Genomic DNA, 19,926 nt, shown 5'->3' with positions numbered 1-19,926 from the left:
TCTGCTATCTTTAGCAGGTACAAATTATTGAAACTTTTTATTTCTTTAAACAAGGCTGAATCCTGTGATACAGCATTTTACTCTATTAAAACATGACCTAACTTAAAATAAAGGACAGGAATTATACACCATTTTGGATGGCATATTTGAAGCATCTGATACCCATCAGCTTCTCATATTGCGCTATTTTATTGTTAAAAAGTAAGTAGATTTCAAGGAGCATCGACCATTTAAAACAGCCAGCTTTTCCCTGGCTATACTGACATAAAGTAGAAAATATAGAACCTATATAAGAGTACACATTCCTCAAAAAAGTCAAATAGGAAAACTGATTGTTTTTCTTTTTTTCTTTTATCTTTTACATAATTGTTTATTTCCCATAAAATTCCCATCACCAATTCACCTATGCACCATCACCATAGTCCCTTGTGCTGTTCTCTGCCCTGTTTTGGTCACTTTTCCTCCTCCTTTCTAACAGAATGTCTTTGATTTATGATTGCCTGCTAATTTTGTTATTATTATTGTTATTTTTTTCTCTGATCCCTTATTTGGTTCCCCTATATTCCTCCTGTAAGTGAAACCGTTTGACATTTTTCTTTTTCCTTCTGGCTTATTTCACTGAGCATGTTCCCTTCTAGCTCCATCCATGTTGCTGGAAATTGCATGAGTTTATCTTTTTTGCTTGTTGAATAATATTCCATTGTGTATATAGACATCTTCTTGTACCAGTCATCTATTTTTTGGGCATTTGGGTTGTTTCCAAGTCTTACCTATTATAGTGTTGCAATAAACAGGGGTGCAGGTATCTTTTTGAATTAATGTTTTTGTTTCCTTTGGGTAGATTCTTAGGAGTGGAATTGCTGGGTCATATGGTAGCTCCATTTTTAGTAGTTTGAGGAACCTCCACACAGCTTTCCTTTGTGGTTGCACCAAAAACTGATAATGTTATATAGAAATTTCCTTTTGGGTTTGAACAAGCATAAATGAAAATGGTGCCTAAAGAAATCCATTTGTTAAGTCATTCCTTTTACTGCTACCTCCATTTTTCTTCATTTTATTACCTAGGAAGACAGGTCTTCTCTTTTCATGTGAATGAGTGGGAAATAGCTAGTATGATGATGATTAGCCCTTTAGTAGCAGCTGGGAACATCATGACAAAAAGTTCCTTACACACACTGGCATAAAACTTCTCCTCAATGGTAAGGTGGCTCACCATGCCTACACTTTCGTGCAAACAGGCATGTACTAGGCAAAGGGTGCCTGTGTAACCAGAACCCAATAAAAACTCTGATGCTGAGTCACAAATGAGCTTTATTAGTAGGGAAAAAAACATGTTTGCATATTTCATTACTTAAAAAATTAAGTATATCCTGTGTGACTTCACAGGGAGGGGACTTGTGGCCTGTTGCGCCTGGTTTTCACCCCATGTGCTTTTGTCACTTTGCATTCCTTCACTGTTAACTGAATATAAATACGTGTTAAATTCCTATGAACCCTATATGTTAAATTCCTATAGATCCTTCTAGCAAATCACCAACTTTGGTAGTAGTTTTGGAGACCCAGAACACATCCTGGGAATTCTGTCATCATTTCTAAGCATTGTTTCTAGACAGTCTGAGTTTCAGACTAATATACTATTGGGAAACAACCAATTTTGTAGAGTTTATATTATTAAGCGTCAATAAATAAGAATGTAGGAAAACAGTGACAAAGATTAATATTGAGGTTTTTTCACAAACATGTGAAATACATTTTACATTAAAATACTGTGGAGCTTAAATTAATATTGTTCATCTGAGTAAAATTCGGTATAAAGTTATAACTGTCATAAACTTTATAAAAATTATTTGCATCAAATCATCAAAGATTATATAAAAGTGTCCCATGATAGGGCCTCCCCCGTGGTGCAGCAGTTGGGCGCTGGGTTGCGGAGCTGCCCGCAGCTTCTGCAGTGCTGGTTCGATCCCTGCCGGACGAGTGTCCCACAGCATGCGCAGACCTCTCCTGCTGCCCGCTGTTCCCCTCAGCAGTGTATCGTCAGTCTGCCTGTTCTGTTTCCCACTCTGGCTCTGGTGAATTCTCTCACCCTCCCGCGCTTCTGACTGTACCCAGTGCTTGTATAAATAAATAAATAAATCTTTAAAAAAAAAAAAAAAGTCCCATGATATTGAACCTATAAAACTATACAACAATGATGCTTTACTACAGAGCTATAAAACTAGGCATGTGGAACAATCCATTCTACTATTTGTTTTATAGACTGTGTGTAAGCTAAGAATGCATTTTACATTTTTAAACAATTATATTTCAAATGGTTATTTATGTGCCTACATAATAACCTGAATGTGGACTTTGGACTCCAAAGTTCAAAATATTTACTATCTGACCCATTAAGTAGTTCAACCTCAGCTATGCTCTATGACAGGCACTGCTTGTTTCATGTACATCTCCAACTATTCTTAATATTCACATCCCGAACTATTCAAATCAATACAATATGTATATTTAAATCTCTGAATTTGAAGGTGCATTTTCAATTATAGCAGTTAATTATCCTGTTTTACTTGCTATTTTTTTCTGATGTTATCAATTAATAATAGGATTTATTAGGCCATATTTTATATGAGCAAGTATTATAATTATTTTAGTTTCTATCTATATATTATCTCAACTGTCACCAAAAAAATTTATATAAAATTATTTATTCTTCTTTATCAGGAAAATGTGAAATAGAAGAAAGTAAGTCAAGAGAAATAGTTCAGAGTACCACTCAAGCAGCAAGTAAAAGCTTTCATTAATACTGTTTTAAAAATCTAAGAACAGATTACTGTAATATTATTTACTATTTTGGATTAAGTACTATAAATTCACCCCACACACAAAGAACAAAGGGAAAGTTGAGGTGTATATAGAATTCACAGAGAAAACTTTTTGATATTATCAAATTGGATATTACCTCTATAAAAAATGACTTGAGTTCAGAGAGGTGTTGAAATAGGTTTACAGTTGAAGTGTCTGTTTTGGTCTGCTTCTGTGCTGCTTCCTCTGCTGATAATCTAGGAGGGTGTGGATCCTTTAAAATAATTAGAGGGAAAAATAATTCCATAATTGTATTACGATATCTCTTACTGTATTCCTTTGTATAAGCAACATTAACTACAAAGGCTACATACCATGCACTGTTGAAAAAGCCAGGCCAGGGGGCCTCCCTGGTGGCGCAAAGGGTTAAGTCTTAGCACTATGAACCTATCTGCAGCCACTGTAGCACTAGTTCGTCTGGCCAGGGAGCTAACCCACATGGCACAGCAGACCTCTCCGGTCTCACCTGCTATTCCCCTCAGCAGTGTATTTCAGTAGATCTGCATGTTTTGCTCCCCATTCTCTCTCTGGTGAATCCTCTCAAACCACCTGCACCTCTGGCCTGTACCCCAGCTCTTACTTAAATAAATAAATGACTCTTAAAAAAAAAATGCTAGGCCAGGGTTCAAACTATTCCCTCAGCAGAGTTCTTACCCTCTTCATTACTATCTGTTTTGAAATTTTTCTTATTGACCTCTCCTGTCTTGACTGCTGCTCCCCTCAGCAGTGTACTTCAGGAGATCTGCCTGTTCTGTTCCCTACTCTGTCTTTGGTGAATCCTCTCAACCCCTGCCCCACACTGCTGGTCTAACCCCAGCTCTTGAATACATAAGTAAATAAAATAAATCTTTTAAAAATTGTTCAAAAATATGTATATTATTGGATAGTCAATACCTAGAACAGTATCTTAAATATGGTATATACTTAATAAATGTTTGGCAACAATAAATGCATTATTCAAAATTTATAATATGGGTGAAACTTTAGAGATACTGCTGCATTTCTTTTCAAAAAAAATTAATTTTAAGGCCCCCCTGGTGGCACAAGGGGTTAAGCACCGCACTATGGAGCAATTCACAGTCTCTGCAGCACGAGTTCGATCCCCAGCCGGCCAGGAAGCTGCTCACATTGCGTGGCAGACCTCTCCTCTCCTGCCTCGCCTGCTGCTCCCCTCAGCATTGTAATTCAGTCAATATGCCTGTTCTGTTCCCCACTCTGTCTCTGGTAGATCCTCTCACCCAGCGCATCTCTGGCCTGTGCCCCAGCTCTTGTATGCATAAACAAATAAATCTTTAAAAAAATATATTTAACTTTAATGTCAAAGATGCAGAACAGTATCACTTTTATAAATAAGAAAATGACAAATCTAACATCCCAAAAGCACAGTTAAAATACATAAAGGAATTCTTTTTTTAATATTTTTTTAAAGATTTATTTATTCATGCATATGTAAGAGCTGGGGTACAGGCCAGAGATGCAGGGGTTGAGAGGATTCACCATAGAAAGAGTGGGGAACAGAATAGGCGGATCAACCAAAGTACACTGCTGAGGGAAACAGCGGTCGAGTTAGGGGAGGTCTGCTGCACCATGTGGGTTGCTCTCTGGCTGGCCGGGGATCAAACCCTTGCTGCAGAGACTGCGGACTGCCCCATAGTGCAGTGCTTAACCCCTTGCACCCCCAGGGAGGCCCTAAAATGCATGGGAATTCTATCTGAAAGACATTTACCTGTTTACATTGCTAAATATTAGATTACAGGAAATATGCAACAATTTAACTTCTTATAAGTTATAAAGTTATACAATAAACACAACAATTTCACTTCAGATAAATACATCAATATTTAGCTCTCAATTATCCTTAAGTGATTATATACACTATTTAAATCAAAGGCTAATTCTGTATCATTTTTATGGAGCTCAAACTAATTAAGACATCTCTTATAAAAGAAAGAGAAAAGTAAAGCTGGTGCAAAAATATTATCGGGTATTTCAAAACTCAATGAAGTGGTCTGTTTCATTCCAATACTTTTGCCTTTATTAGCAGATAAGGGATAATGTACTGACTTCAAAAATGTCTACTCTGTATAAATCAGTGTTGGGAGCTTCAAAAATGGTTGCTAAGGAATAGTAACAATTATAAAGCTTAGTTTGAAACTGAATTAACAGAAATACATCTAGAAGACAGAGCTTAAATGCAGTGTTGCTGTAAAAGTTGTGGAGATTTCAACAAATACTATACACAAACTGTTATGTAATAAAGACACAAATATTAAGAGAAGGCTGTTGCCTTTAAATATTTATAATGTAATTAAGCAAATGGATAAATATACAACTAACTAAGGCAGAAAGTATCATAATTAGGATATAAATAGAACATGGGAAAGTGATCTAGTTCAAAAAAGGAGCTTATACCTATTAATGCATAAGAAACACAGCATGGCAAAAAGGCTTTGAAGTTAGACGGTTATATATCTAAGTCCTGCCTCAGTCACATTCTGGTTGTTTAAACATGGAAAAAATATTTGATTTTGCTAAGGTGTTACAACTTAGTTATTAATTTCTATGAGGCTTGGCTTCATCATCTGAAAAATGAATATAACTGAATATTTACTATGAGGGTTATGTAAACCATCTGACATAAAAAAGTATCAAGTTGATGAATATTATTGTGCATCACATTTTTAAGTCCATACATTAACAGAGGTCAAGATATCCTTGAAAACAAAGATTGGAACAGCTCCTATAAATCCAAAGCTGTGTGTAATCAGAAAGAGATTTAACCTTATATATTAATATAAGGGGAAAGAAATATAATAATCTTTATAATATGATTCTTTATTTTATATGTTTGTAATTTTATATTTAAGGTTGGGTTTGGGTTTTGGATGGTAAGTGCCCTTTTATAGATAATGTCAGCTACCAGAAGTCATGTATATGGAACATGTACCAATATAAGGATAGTTTTAATGGTGTAACTTAACTGGTATTCAGTTTGAGTTCCTTCTCCATTTAAATAAAAGACCTATCAGGTGACCTTCAATTTCACCTTTTCCTTCTTCAGAAATAACAAAATAAGGTGATTGGCTAGGGAACAAACATAAATTCTTCTGTGACTTAGGGTAATTAGCTGTAGGGGCCTCCTTGGTGGAGCAAAGGTTATGTCTTAGTACTAAGAAGCTATCTGCAGCCACTGCAGCACAAGTTCAATCCCAGGCCAGGGAGCTAACACATATAGTGCAGCAGACCTCTTCTGTCTCCCCCGCAGCAGTGTATTTCAGTCATTTGGCCAATTCTGTTTTCCACTCTGTCTCTGGTGAATCTTCTCACCCCCCGCACCTCTGGCCTGTACCCCAGTTCTTGTACACATAAATAAATAAATCTTTAGGGCCTCCCTGTGGTGCAGGCAGTTGAGTGCAGCGCTGCGAAGCTGTCCACAGCCTCTGCAGTGCCAGTTTGATCCCCACCGGCCGTGGAGATACCCACATGGCAAACAGACCTCTCCTGTCTCACCCACGGCTTCCCTCAGTAGTGTATTTCAGACAGTCTGCCTGTTCTGTTTCCCACTCTGACTTCGGTGAATCCTCTCACCTGCCCGCACATCTGGCCTGTACCCCGGTTCTTGTATAAATAAATAAATCTTTAAAAAAAAAAACTTCAAAAAAAGAGTAAAATTAGCTGTATATGTGAATTTTTACTGCATATTTGTTATTTCAAAATCAGAACAATATGTGAATCTATTTACTTTTTGAGTAATAGTATAATTTTTTCCAAATTTTAAGTAATTATGAAATAAGGTTTTAAATATTTAAAATCCTAGGAAACACTGGTAGTACTACTCCTTAGCAATTCAATTCTAGCCTTCTTATGTTATCAATAACTTTTATCATTTACCTTTAACAGCTGACAAGGTGTTTGCCCAAAATTATTAATCATCCCTTCTAAGGCTTTTCTTTCCTTCTCATCTGTTAAGGCATCCAGATCCACAGCTCCTAAAAGCAAAAGTAGTCAGCTCACTATGGAGTGAAAACAAATCTGCAAGCCACATAACTGATTAAAATATTAGAGACTGATTAGTATGTTTTCAACAAAATATTATTCTATCTTTCAAGTCATAGAAACAATGTAAAGAAAGAGTTAATTTTTTAAAACTAACAAAATTTCAAACATTAAGTACATATAAAAATAAATTCTAACCATTATTTAGAAATAAAATATTTAAAATAAATGTCAATCGGTAGTCTATAAATAAAATTTTTCTAGGAAAATAAAAGCTATATTCATAGTACACCTCATTTTTTTTTCATGATAGTCAAGTTGAAACCAGTGAATTAACCACACAATACTATTGTAAGTTACTGTTTATTTAACAAGTATTGGAGAAGGTGATATTCTGGTTAACTGATTATATCCAATCACATTTAATAAGGATTACTACATGGCCATTAATTGGTCAAACTAGGTAACTCTGATTTCAATCTACATTCCTAGCTACCATGTTATACTACTTCTTTACAAAACTATCATCTGAATGAATTAGAAAAAAAATACTATTAAACCTTTCAAAGTCTTCAAAATGTTCTTGATTCTGAGTTAAATAGAATAATGTCATCTTATTTCACATTTGAAAAATTTATTTCTAATTCTTTTTCTTGGTTATTTTCAATTTATTTTCAATTCAAAAGATCTTCTTCCAGAGTCTGTTAACAATTTAATACTGATTATTCAATGTAGCCCACTAACTAGAACATATATGGAGTGAGATCAAAAACTTTCATGTCACCAACATTTGACACTTATAATAGATTTGCATATATATTTACTACTATTTAAAAATGCATCAGTCTCTTAATCATTCAGATAGAAAAAGACGATTATAATTATTTTTAAATGGATTTTTTATATTAAGTAGTTATGTCCAAAATAACATTAAATAATAGTTATATAGATTTTACTAACATTTATTACTATATAAAATAAAGTTTAATAATATTAAATAATTGTTTCTATCAATATAATTGTAAGGTCAGGAATGGCCACAGAGTAGGTTTTCTATGATCTCATGCAGACGGGGTAAAGGAGGAGAGTCCTGGAGACCTCTGTGGCTTTTGCAGGTCTTTTATTTAGATTTACCAGGCATATGGCAGGCAGGGGTGCTGGGGGGCCGGGAGGCTGGCATTCCTCCCAGCCCCTAACAAATCCTCACTCTATCTGGGCTCTCTGGCATTCTCTCTGCTTTTCTTCTTCTTCTCTCGGCTTCTGTTCATTCTTGGCTTTTGCTGGAGTCCCCATGATGCCACCCTTATAAACTCAGTTTCTCAGCCCAGGTATAGCCACTTCAGGTGCCCGCCATCAGGCATGCATTCAGGACCTCAGGTTCCCTCATCTATCCTAATGGCGGGAGGGCAGAAAAGCCTGATACTTTTACCTTACCCTACAATAATACAAGGGAAAAAGTACAAAGACTTAACGATACCTTCATAACTACAGTAATAGAAAACATTAAGTGCCTCCACTGCAGCTGGCCCTCTCTGTTTATAGCCAAAAATCAGATCTATCCATTCATGAAGATGAGCAGAAACATATTCAGACTCCTAAAAAAAAGAACAAATTTAGTATTTAATACACAGATGCCTTCTAATAACAATGTAAACATGGGTCCTTTGAAAAAGTAAAAGCAAATTAAGCATTTCCACACACAAATCTTACACTATAATTATCTCAAAATAATGTTAAACATTTATTCAATGAGTACTACATGTTGACTACATTCTACATAGTATAATGTGGGATATATTATTTATTAATATTTACACATATGTACTTTCTAACTAATGGGTGAAGAAAATAACACAAATATTCTAATAGCTCAAATATCAACAACAAAAAATTATTGATAGCATAGCTGTGGAAAATTACCTTTTTTTGTGAAATTTCAATGGAAATATTGTGTAGAAATTCATTTTCTGAAAGTATCTTAATCTAAAATGGATATGAAATGGAGGATCTCATGTAGGCACTCTCAGGAAAACAGAACTAAAGAACTATAGCCATCTCATAAATTCCTGATTTACAGATCAAAATTTATCTTCTGATAAATAAATATCTGCCAAAAATCTTTCCCCATCCTCAAACTAATGAACTTAATACTTATAATCTGGCTGGAGTCTCACCTTCAACCCCAGTGCACTTCTCGCCTATAAATACAGCCTACCCCAAACCCTCAAGGACTTGCCTATAGCTTCCTATAGCATATATTTGTAGAACCACAATTCCTGTGCCATTTACTAATAAATTCAATTTATAGTAATTTGAACTTGCTTCAGTTTACCTTTTTTTAATGTGGAAAATCAAGGGAACATTGAAACCACATGGGGTAGATTAAAGATGACTGCAAATTACTCCTTCCAACCCATTAAATGGTGGACAGTATGGCAGGGAGAGACTTGAAGGACTTCCTGGAGTTTATTACTGATGGCTTCAAAGACAGTATGGAAATCACTATTGTAGTTAAAAGAAAAGGGGACTCAAGTTTTAAAAATATAATTTTTAAATATTTAAAAATATTTTTAGAACTCAAGTTTTCAAAAATAGAAAGGGTACCTAGTGAACTAGTGGATGCCACGAAGAAGATTTCCATGCAGAATGATTTAAGTGTTAGCAGGCTTCTTACAGCCTTCTATGACCAAGTATGGGAGGAGTCAGGTAAGTTAAAAATGAAGTATTTGGGTTTTAGGTATAATTTTCAAAAACAAAAAAAGGCAGGTCTTGCTGCATTTAAAATAAAAAGTTCATTTCCAGGATCACTAGAAAGCAAAGACTCTCAAAGTGAGAAATGGCCATTTTAAGACTCTTAAGGGCATTTTTCTCATAGTAGCCTCCCATTGGGCCAAAGATAAGGGACTGTCTATAAAGTAATGAGGAATGGTTTTGTCCAATAGAAGTGATGCAAAAGATCCACAAAGTTTGAAAAGAAATGATATTAGACTAGAAGAGATAGAAATTTCAAAAAAGTAGAGAGCTTTTGCTTCCAACTAAGAATGGTTAGGAGATAGGCTGACCAAAAAACTCAAGCAAACAACACTTTTTTTTTTTTTTAAATGGAGAAGAAAGAATGACTCAGAGCAGGGAGCCCAGAGCCCAAGGGTAAAATAAAAGAGCCATAAAGAATTACTGCCAGGGAATATCAGTAGACCCCATAACAGAATTGCAAGCACGTCCCTACTGGAAATTGGAAATGTTATAAACCAGTTACTGCTAGGCAACTCTTGTTTCTTTCTCCTTTTTGAGTGGCAGTGTCTACTAGAGTTCTCCTGTCCTTGTTATACCACTGTTATGTGGGAGTAGATAACATGTCTCTTCACAGTCCTCAGATCCAAGAAAAGACACACATGCATAATTTTAATCACATGTGGATTTGACTCACATTACTGACAAGATTCTGGGCTTCAGATCTCATGCCTTATTGAGGGGATCAGCAAACTACCAGCTTACTAGCTGGTAGTAAACTACCAAACTACCAAATCTTACTAGCTGCCAGACAAAAGACTAGTAGGACACAAGCACACCCATTTTCTTTTGTACTACACTGGTAAAATTTTGACACAGACCTTACACCAACAATAATATTTACTATCATGGTTCTTTACAGAAAAAAATTGTTTGCAGATCCCTGCCTTAATGAGATGAGACTTTGGAAGCTCCTGAGAGGAAATGAGTAAAATTTGAATGTAGGAGGAATGTAAATTCGTGACCATTCCTTCTCACTCCCATCACTGAAAGCTGAAGTTTACTTTCCTTGTCTTGATGCTGTTACTGTTACATAGTGGCGGAAGTCATGATGTGACAGGTTGACAGCCTTAGGAAAGCATGGAAGCTTCTACTTCTGCACTCTTGGGGAACCCTGAGCTACTATGTACAAAGTCTGGCTAACTCATTTGAGAGCACATGAAGAGGAGATATCCTAAGTCTACACTTAGAGGAAGAAAAGTCCAGCACTCCAGTGTCTCCCTGAAGCCTGCAGAAGCCTTCAACACAAGCAGACATATGACCGCGAGGTCATGAGAATCTCAAGCAAAACCAGGGGAATTGCCCAATTGGGACCAAACAATTCACAGAATTGTGATAGATAATAAAATGGCTACAGTAAGTCATGAAATTTTGGGGTATCTTCTTACACAATACTTAACTGAAACACAAACTTCTACCAATTTATGAATAAGTAGCATGGATAAAATCCTGGCTACCTTCTCATGCCATCAACAACATGGACGAAGGCACCTCAGAAATTCCTGGATAGTTAATATACAATTGGTTATTTTTTGAAGTTGTTATTATTTTTCCCAATTCAAATAAAATATTGAATTTTGTAAATTTGACAAACTGTGTATTAATGACAAGGAATGTTTCCAAATATTGATTTAATTAGTTCAGATATTTACAACATTTCAGTTTAGAACATTTCAGTTTAGAAATGGGCAATTATGAGGGGAAACACATCATCTGAAGAAAACACAATAACATAATAAAACTAATTTTCTCAAGTCCTTCAATTCCAAATTGAAAATTCAAGTAAAACTGAATATATTTTAAATTGACACTTAGCTGTCTTATCAGAAATTTACTAAAATCCTTCAAAGAAAATAAGAGCATAGTTGTTCTTAAATGTTAAATAATGTAGGAATTGTAAAACATCAAACTACACTAGCTTGGTGTCTGGAATAGTTTCATGTACAACAGGAGACATCTTATAGAACTGCATTTTTTTTGGTTACATATCCATAAGTCTCATTAGATCAGAAGATTCATCACTTCAAAATAAATACTATAATTGGGTATTTAAACAGCACATACAGTAGATTACAAATTAATTGAAAAATAATATACTTCATAGTCTCAAAACCTCATATTTATTTTATATATCTGTCTAATAACTAAACACAAAATCTTACCAGAGCTTTCCTATGTTTATAGATGAAATCTTCAGCTGACTTAGCCCATTTGGGGAGTATGACATCATTTACTTGTTCTTTGGAAACTTGCAGACAACCAAGGTTAAAGTCTAATAAATATAAAAGATAAATGTGCCAATCATTTAAGATTTAAATAAAGCAAGTAAAATAAGACAACACGTTTCTTAGCAAAACTGAAGATTTTTTGAAATTTAGACTGAAAGGTGAAAAATAAGTTCCCTTCTTGGTATAATTTTTTTTTAAAGATTTATTTATTCATTTACACAAGAACCGGGGTACAGGCCAGATGCACATGGGAGGGTAAGAGGATTCACCAGAGACAGATCAGAGAACAAAATAGGCAGACTGACGAAATACACTGCTGAGGTGAGCAGCGGGCACAACAGGAGAGGACTGTCGTGCCATGTGGGACCCTCGCAGGCCGGCCGGGATCGAACTGGTGCTGCAGAGGCTGTGGACAGCTTCACAGCGTGGCACTCAACCACCTGCGCTACCAGGGGAGGCCCGGTATAATTATACCAGGGGAGGCCCGTTATAATTTTTATTGAACGTAAAAACAATTCTCTATTGGAATGTATTTTAACAGTTGATTTAAACGATTTTAAGTTATTCATTATAATAAACCAGATTAATAGTGAATTTTTCTTGAGAAAATTATAGCTATGACCTAACCTTAATCTTAACAAAAATGTAACATTAAGCATTCTTCTTCTATTAAAAATAATTAGCATAGTCCCTCTGCTTAATGTACAAAATACAGTTCCTTAGAATAACTTCTACCTCACTCATTGGAAGAGCTGTATTTGTCTCATTGGAAGAGCTGTATTTGGAAGAACTATATATTTATATATCACAATTATAAGTATACACTAGCATCATAAAGATTTGTTGATAGGGCCTCCCTGGTGACGCAGGGGGTTGGGACACGACCTATGAAGCTGTCCGCAGCCACTGCAACGTGAGTTCGATCCCTGGCCAGGGAGCAACCCACAAGGTGCAGCAGACCTCTCCTGACTCGCCCGCTACTCCCCTCAGCAGTGTATTTCAGTCTGCCTGTTCTGTTCCCCACTCTGTCTCTGGTGATTTCTCTCATCCTCCCACACCTCTGGCCTATACCCCAGTTCTTGTACGCAAAAACAAATAAATCTTAAAAAAAAAAATTTGTTCATACAGTTACAACACCATATTCTGAAAAAACTGTCCCAAAGATGAGGTTTTCTTATTTATATGAGGAGGAAAGGGTATTAGAAAGAAAGACCTTCAGAAGAGAAGTTGCCTTAAAATACCATTGTGTCCCAAAGTTGGAGAGAAGTTTAAATGTTACAGGATGCACAAGGTCCATGGCTTAATTAACCCAAACACTGTATAGTAGCTATTGTTTGCTCCAACCCAACAGCTGTTCTTTTTTCTTATTTAGCTACAGAACCTGCATTTTATTCAACTATCCATTACTGCTCTATATTTCATACTTGAGGCAGATCCAATTTGGGACAATGAGAGGAGTTTATGAGAAAGCATTTCTCACTCTTAATAAACAACACAAAGAACCAACAGTGCCATTTCTTTCTAACTGGCTATTGCAAATACAAAAAATTGTTAGCTAAAAATGCCTTAAATTCCATCCAAATTTAATTGGTTCATCCATCCTATCCCAGATACCCCATTTTAAGAAACGCTAGTCCTATGGCTGACTCAGAGTCTAAGATGAGACTCAGTAAATAGATTTACTTGATTTTCTTACTGTCACCAATTGTAACTACCTTACTCTGAGATCAGACGCCCTGCCTTCCATCGCTCTTCCCAGAGCACTATCAAAGGACAAGCAGCACTGGATATTCTCTCTCCAGCAGGACAAATAATTCTGCTGAGCTAGGAAAGGGTCAAACGTTAACATTATATGAGAGGAGGAAAAAGAAATAGGAAAGGCCCCCTTTGACATTATAGACATCCTAAAAGAATACTACTGGCAAGAATCTTAACAATTTTCTTATTTGTGCTTAAAAATAAAACTACTTCATAAATAAAGTATTTTGCTATTTTTAAACACTGTATCTAGCTCCTTATAAAATTTAGTGCTTCAAAAACATGATTTTTCAAACATTATGGTAACATTAACCCTGGCATAATTTTCAATTTGCCTTTTCTATTATACTCTAAATCAGAAGTCAGCAAACTTTTTCCATAAAGAATAAATATTTTTGACTTGGTGAGCCATATGTTCTCTGCTGCAATGATTCAAATCAATCTGCCATTATGCTGTGAAAGTAACCACAGTATATACATAAACAAACTGGCTATAGTCCAACAAAATATTATTATGGACCTGTAGTTTGCTGACCCCTGTTCTAAATTCTCACCTTATCTAACTCAAACACTTTTAATCTAAGAAGCTATATGGTTGAAATAGCATATGACTATTTCTGCTTCTCTGGTAAATAGTGTACTCTGATAAGTTCTCTTACCAACTGAAATTTGACTCATTTACTTAGTTCACTAAAGTGCTTCCCTCAAGGGAAGATTAGTAAAGGGGCATCAGTTAAACCCTGTGACTAAATAATCCACAAACAGAATGAAACTTAAGTAATCTTTAAAAGATCACAAAAATGTCCTCAGAGACATTTTTCAGGCTCTTCTATTGGGACCTGCTGAGTCAAATTTTAATCTCAAACTTCTTACTATTCTGATTTTCCAAAAATTCTGGGAAATAGAAGAATTCAGGGATAAGTTCCTTCACATCATATGGATTGTCCATTAAAGTCTGCCAGGTAGCAGGGATGGAATGGAACTGTCGATCTGCACAGTCAAACCTGCAACATGGAGATTAAAAGAAAGTGAATACTGAATAAAGCAGCAACAAGCATGAAAAACCTTTAAATTTCTTTCAAGTTTCAAATGATCAGAAAATTTTTATTAATTTTCTCTTTAACAGCTAAAAAATAAAATTTGCTGTCCTTATGATAGTCTCTTATATTTTTTCACCAGGAAGTAAATATAATTTTAGTCCCCTGTATAATGTTAGTTAGAATAACTGAAAACCAAACCACACTGGAGAAAATATTTCAATTAACTATAACCTCACTGGACATTTTTTAAAATGGCATAATTTTCTGGCAAGTAAAATTTATTACAGAAAATGAATAAATGTTATTTCAATATTTATTTATCTAGTGATTAACTACAGATCTATATTTATTTGTAGCATTTTTCCCTTGGCAACAAAATTTAATGAAATGTCCAAATCTTGAAAATACATTCACTACATTTTGTCAGTTATTTGATATTTCAAAAACACAGAGTTTAAACATCAGCCTAAGTATTACAGTGTTAATATACTTAGTTAATAACACATCTATAGGCATTCTGCCAATTTAACCCTTGATACATGAAGAGTTGGCAAACTTCTGCTAAGTAACAGAAGGTGATTTGGGAAATAGTTCTGTGGCTAAAGCTTTTCTATTTTACTTGCATGTACTATTATCTTATTTTAGCTTTATTTTTAAGTTCTATCATGAGTAGTCAGATCCTATGATAGCAGAGATTATTTCAAATGGCCATGTTGCAATTTAATTATGCTTTTTGTACTCCCTTGTGAACATATGCTTTGATATGTATTGTTTCCATGGGTTTTTACCCACTAATAACCTTGAATCTGAAAGCTAAGGCCATGTTACAAGGAAAAAGTGACACTAATGGCTACCTTGACTTTTTTTATGCATCTCTGAAGAATTTTAATTTAATTATAGTGATAACTGGTCATCAATAAAGTCTAATGATGGTACAACCAAATTCATAAAGGTACCACTTTAATGATGGAATCTTTTTGTGTAGAGGGAGAGAACAACTATATTAAGATAAAATTAACATATATACAATTTACCCATTTTAACCGAACAATTTAATGGTTTATTTATTTTAAAAAACATTTTAAGATGCTATTTATTTTTCCACAGAATTGGGTGCAGGCCAGAGGTGTGGGGTAAGAGGATTCTTTAGAGACAGAAAGGGGAGCAGAACAGGCAGATCTACAGAAATACATTGCTAAGGGGAGCAGCAGGCAAAACAGGAGAGGTCTGCTGTGTTATATGTGGGTAAGCTCCTTGGCGAGGGATCGAACTCAGACAATCCTAGTGGGCCTTCCCAGTGGTAGCACTAAGACTTAACCCCCAAGTCACCAGGGAGGCCCAACAATTTAATGGTTTTTGTTCACCAAGCTGTGCAACCATTACCACAATCATATTTAGTCATTTTTTCATCCCTACAAAAAAAGCCCTGTCAGTATTTACTCCCCATGTACCCTCCCCAATCTCTAACAACTACAAATCTACTTTTTTTCTCTATGGATTTGCCTGTTTTGGATATTTCATGCAAATCATACAATATGTGGCCTTTTATGTTTGGCTTATTTCATTTAGCTTAATGTTCTCAAGGTTAAACCATGTCATAGTATGTATGAACACTGTATTCCTTAAATTCATTCATGGTCAAATAATATTCTACTGTATGGATATACTACAATTTCTTTATTCTCTTTTTTTTTTTTTAATTACATTTTCTTTTCCTGCTGTCATTTCTTTTTTTTCTTTTTTTTTTTTTTATAGAGGCATGTTTTATTTATTTGTTTGTTTGTTTGTTTGTTTTGTTTATACATGCACTGGGTACAGTCAGAAGCGCGGGAGGGTGAGAGAATTCACCAGAGCCAGAGCGGGGAGCAGAGCAGGCAGAAGGACCGAAGCATACTGCCGAGGGGAGCGGCGGAAGCGGCAGGAGAGGTCTGCGCGCCATGTGGGACCCTCCTCCGGTGGCCGGGGAGCAGCTGGGGATCAAACCAGCGCCCCAGAGGCCGCGGGCAGCCTTGCAACCCAGCGCTCAACCGCTGCACCACCGGGGAGGCCCTCTTTATTCTCTTATCAGATGATGGACATTAGGGTTGTTTTACTTGACTTGCTCATCAATATAAACAATTATCAGTCTTTATAGTATCTTTGTGGATGTGAAGAGTTATCTCAATCTGGTTTTGATTTGAATTTTCCTAAAGACCAATGATGCCGAGTATCTTTTCATGTTTTACTAGACATGTATCTTCTTTGAAGAACTGTCCATTCAGATCTTTTTGTCCAACTTTTAATTGGGTTATTGTCTTTTTATTATTGGGTTCTTAATATATTCTAGATAAAATATCCTTATCAGATATACAAATTTGCAAATATTTTCTCCTAATGAATAGGTTGTCTTGCACTTTCTTCATTGTGTTCTTTGAAGCATAAACAGATTATATTTATGAAGCTTTGTGAAAAACAAAATTTATTCATAAAATCATTAAAAACTGGAGGAAAAACAGTTTATGGGGAATAATATCCCCTGTTATTGTGATACATGTAACATTTGAGGCTGTTTAGTGATCTTGGGGACAAAGCGCTTTTTTGAAAGTCAAGGCTTATAGTTCTAAAGACAGAATTGAAGAATTTAGGCTAGTTTTGAGAGATAAATGTTTCCTGGAGAGAAAGTAGAACAGGGAATAGTTTACATCAGTCTTGTAATCCAGAAAGGTAAAATGGCAATGTTAAAGAATAAGGCAGCACCACAACTGAGACCTAGATGACCATGAGACTCCCCACTTTCCTCAGGAATGTCTTGACCAAGAAACCAATTCTGGTCTCACCATCAGAGGGCCTGGTTGTATTTCTCCCCCAACTCAGCACCTTAAACTAAGTATGCCATCATGAACAACCAGATCAGGCCTTACAAGCACCCAATGACCCTCCAAGTTGTTGGTAATATGCCTGATGTGCCCAGCCACCCCCAGGGCCCAAGCTAGGAGTGGGTAAAGAAATGGTGAACATCACTATTGACAGGGAGAAGGCTCACTTCTCTGGAACACCAAATAAAATGTGAAAAACAAAAATAATATGGCAATACAGAGACATAATGCAAATAAGAAGGGAGTTATCTGGAGGTCATTTTGAGGCACTGAAGATTTATGGAAAAGTTAAACTTTAGGATTATTAGGAAATTGGGACACATATGTATAGTTATAACACTGACAAGTAATATGATAATACAAAGGGATCACAGACTGTTAGAGTTACTAAGAATATAAGGGCCCCAGGGCATTGATTAAGGCTGAATCTCTGGATGATGTCTTGAATCTAGATGTTGATTTACCTTCTAATTCTAAATCTCTCCTAGGTTTCTAAAGGCAGTAAGAATCACAGAGTCATACTGGGTAACAGTAAACAGCAATTTTCCTTAATTTATTTGTATAAATCAGTTTGAATGACCCACTCTCAAACTAACTTGGTTATTTTTAATCTAAAGGCTATTATATGATCAAAGTCAAGTAGAATAAAAAGATAAAGTCCTGTTAATAGGATATAACATGAAGGCAAAGAGTTTCAACACTAATATATAATCTTAGGAAAAAATAGCTTATTACCCAAAACATACCTTCCACTCTGAAGCTGGACGTGGAGAGTGGTGAATGGTTCTGTACGAATAAGGTAGTGCATGACTCCAGCAGAATTTGAATAGTGAGTACCATAATGAAATTTATCAATAGTTCCCATAGGATCCTCAAAATTTTCATATCTAAAAAAAGAAACTTAAGTTTTGTAACCATAATAGTAAAACTAAATTAGGAAGACACAAGCTTGTATTGCTGAAAACAGTTTTGAAGAATTCCTTCCTACTATTTTGTTATCAAGGTATTTATATCATCAGACCATATCAATAAATGAAAAAAGATATCAATATTTTTTTCTAAACAATGAATATCACTGATACTGGATTCTGAAACAGTTTTGTATTATGCAATAATATATACTCACTGTAGATAAAACAGAAAATGCACATACTAAAAAGAACAAATTTATAATGGTACTTTCCACAGAAAATTAATAGTAACATTTTGGTGAATATCTGTCAAACCTAATGTTTAAAATTAGTACACAAGTGCATTTTAATATAAAAGTGCTATATATAATACATCATTCAAAACATTTTTTCAGGACCTTCCTGGTGGTGGAAGGGGTCAAGTCTCAGCACTATGAAGCTTTTGGCAGTCAATGAAGCACGAGTTCAATCCCTGGCCAGGGAGCTAACCCACACAGAGCAGCAGACCTCTCCTGTCTTGCCTGCTGCTCCCTTCAGCAATGTATTTCAGTAGATCAGTCTGTTCTGCTTCCCACTGTCTCTCGTGAATCTTCTCAACCCCCGCCCCGTACCTCTGGCCTACAACCCAGCTCTTGTATGCATAAATAAATAAAAAATAAATCTTAAAAAAAAAAATTGTGACATGTAAAACAAATTTTTTTTCATTTAACAATTTTCTATTAGCATCTTTCCAAATGACTACATAGACTATTGTTAATGGGTAGATAATGCATTGTACATATATAAAATGTAACTATTTTTTCACTTTTAAATACATACATAGGTCATTTCCATTTTTCTATAATTGTCAGCAATGTAATAAACAGATATCCTTTTGTAGTCAAGGTAATAGGAAAAATATGGAGGATCAGTTAAGAATTATGGAAATGACACTAAACGATATGAGGATAAAAAAGGACTGGCGGATAGGAAGAATGCCTAATCAGACTACTAGCAATCATTAGCACTAATAGTCACATGTGTAGTTGTTTTAATGGTGGTCTGACAAGTGACATCTCAATCATATTAAACAGTATTTTAAGGCAATCACACTGGACTTTTTTAAATGAAATACTAATTTGTTCATTAAACTGAGGCTAATATCCTTTTACACAGCAATAATCAATATTCAGGGAAATAAAAAAAAGTTTTCAGGGCAAGGTCATTTGGAAGTATGCCAAAAATATATACTAAAATTTAAAACATGCTAATTTGATTGTCAAGAAAACAAGTTATATAATTATTTCCTGTGGAACAGTGTAAAAAATTTCTTTTGTTATTGTTAGAAAAAATATTTAACTGAAAGTTGTGAGGTAATACATACCTAGCAAAATTCTATTAGTAAATCAAATCATATATTAAACACTGCAAAAGGTGCTGGAGAAAATTTGCAAAACAAGAACAACTAAAAGTAATCTGCCATTAACTTCAAATAAAACTATAATTAATA

The 19,926-nt window shown here is 35.2% G+C and overlaps 1 protein-coding gene across 1 annotated transcript in view; it reads right to left on the bottom strand.

Moving 5' to 3' along the window:
* The window catches only part of NBEAL1 (neurobeachin like 1), a gene marked incomplete at both ends in the record, with an annotated part of 136,851 nt that overhangs the window by 11,754 nt on the left and 105,171 nt on the right, over positions 1-19,926 (bottom strand). Inside the window, 6 exons of the mRNA XM_084230112.1 lie at positions 2,957-3,073; positions 6,751-6,848; positions 8,333-8,450; positions 11,808-11,917; positions 14,505-14,635; positions 18,273-18,413. Of these exons, the coding sequence (XP_084086238.1) occupies positions 2,957-3,073; positions 6,751-6,848; positions 8,333-8,450; positions 11,808-11,917; positions 14,505-14,635; positions 18,273-18,413 (715 nt within the window). The remainder of the gene's footprint in view (positions 1-2,956; positions 3,074-6,750; positions 6,849-8,332; positions 8,451-11,807; positions 11,918-14,504; positions 14,636-18,272; positions 18,414-19,926) is intronic.

The sequence above is a fragment of the Talpa europaea genome (genome assembly GCF_964194135.1).
Source record: "Talpa europaea genome assembly, chromosome: 1".
In the NCBI taxonomy this organism is placed as follows: domain Eukaryota; kingdom Metazoa; phylum Chordata; class Mammalia; order Eulipotyphla; family Talpidae; genus Talpa; species Talpa europaea.
Note: the sequence above shows the minus strand (reverse complement) of the source record. Positions and strands in the feature narration are given on the sequence as shown.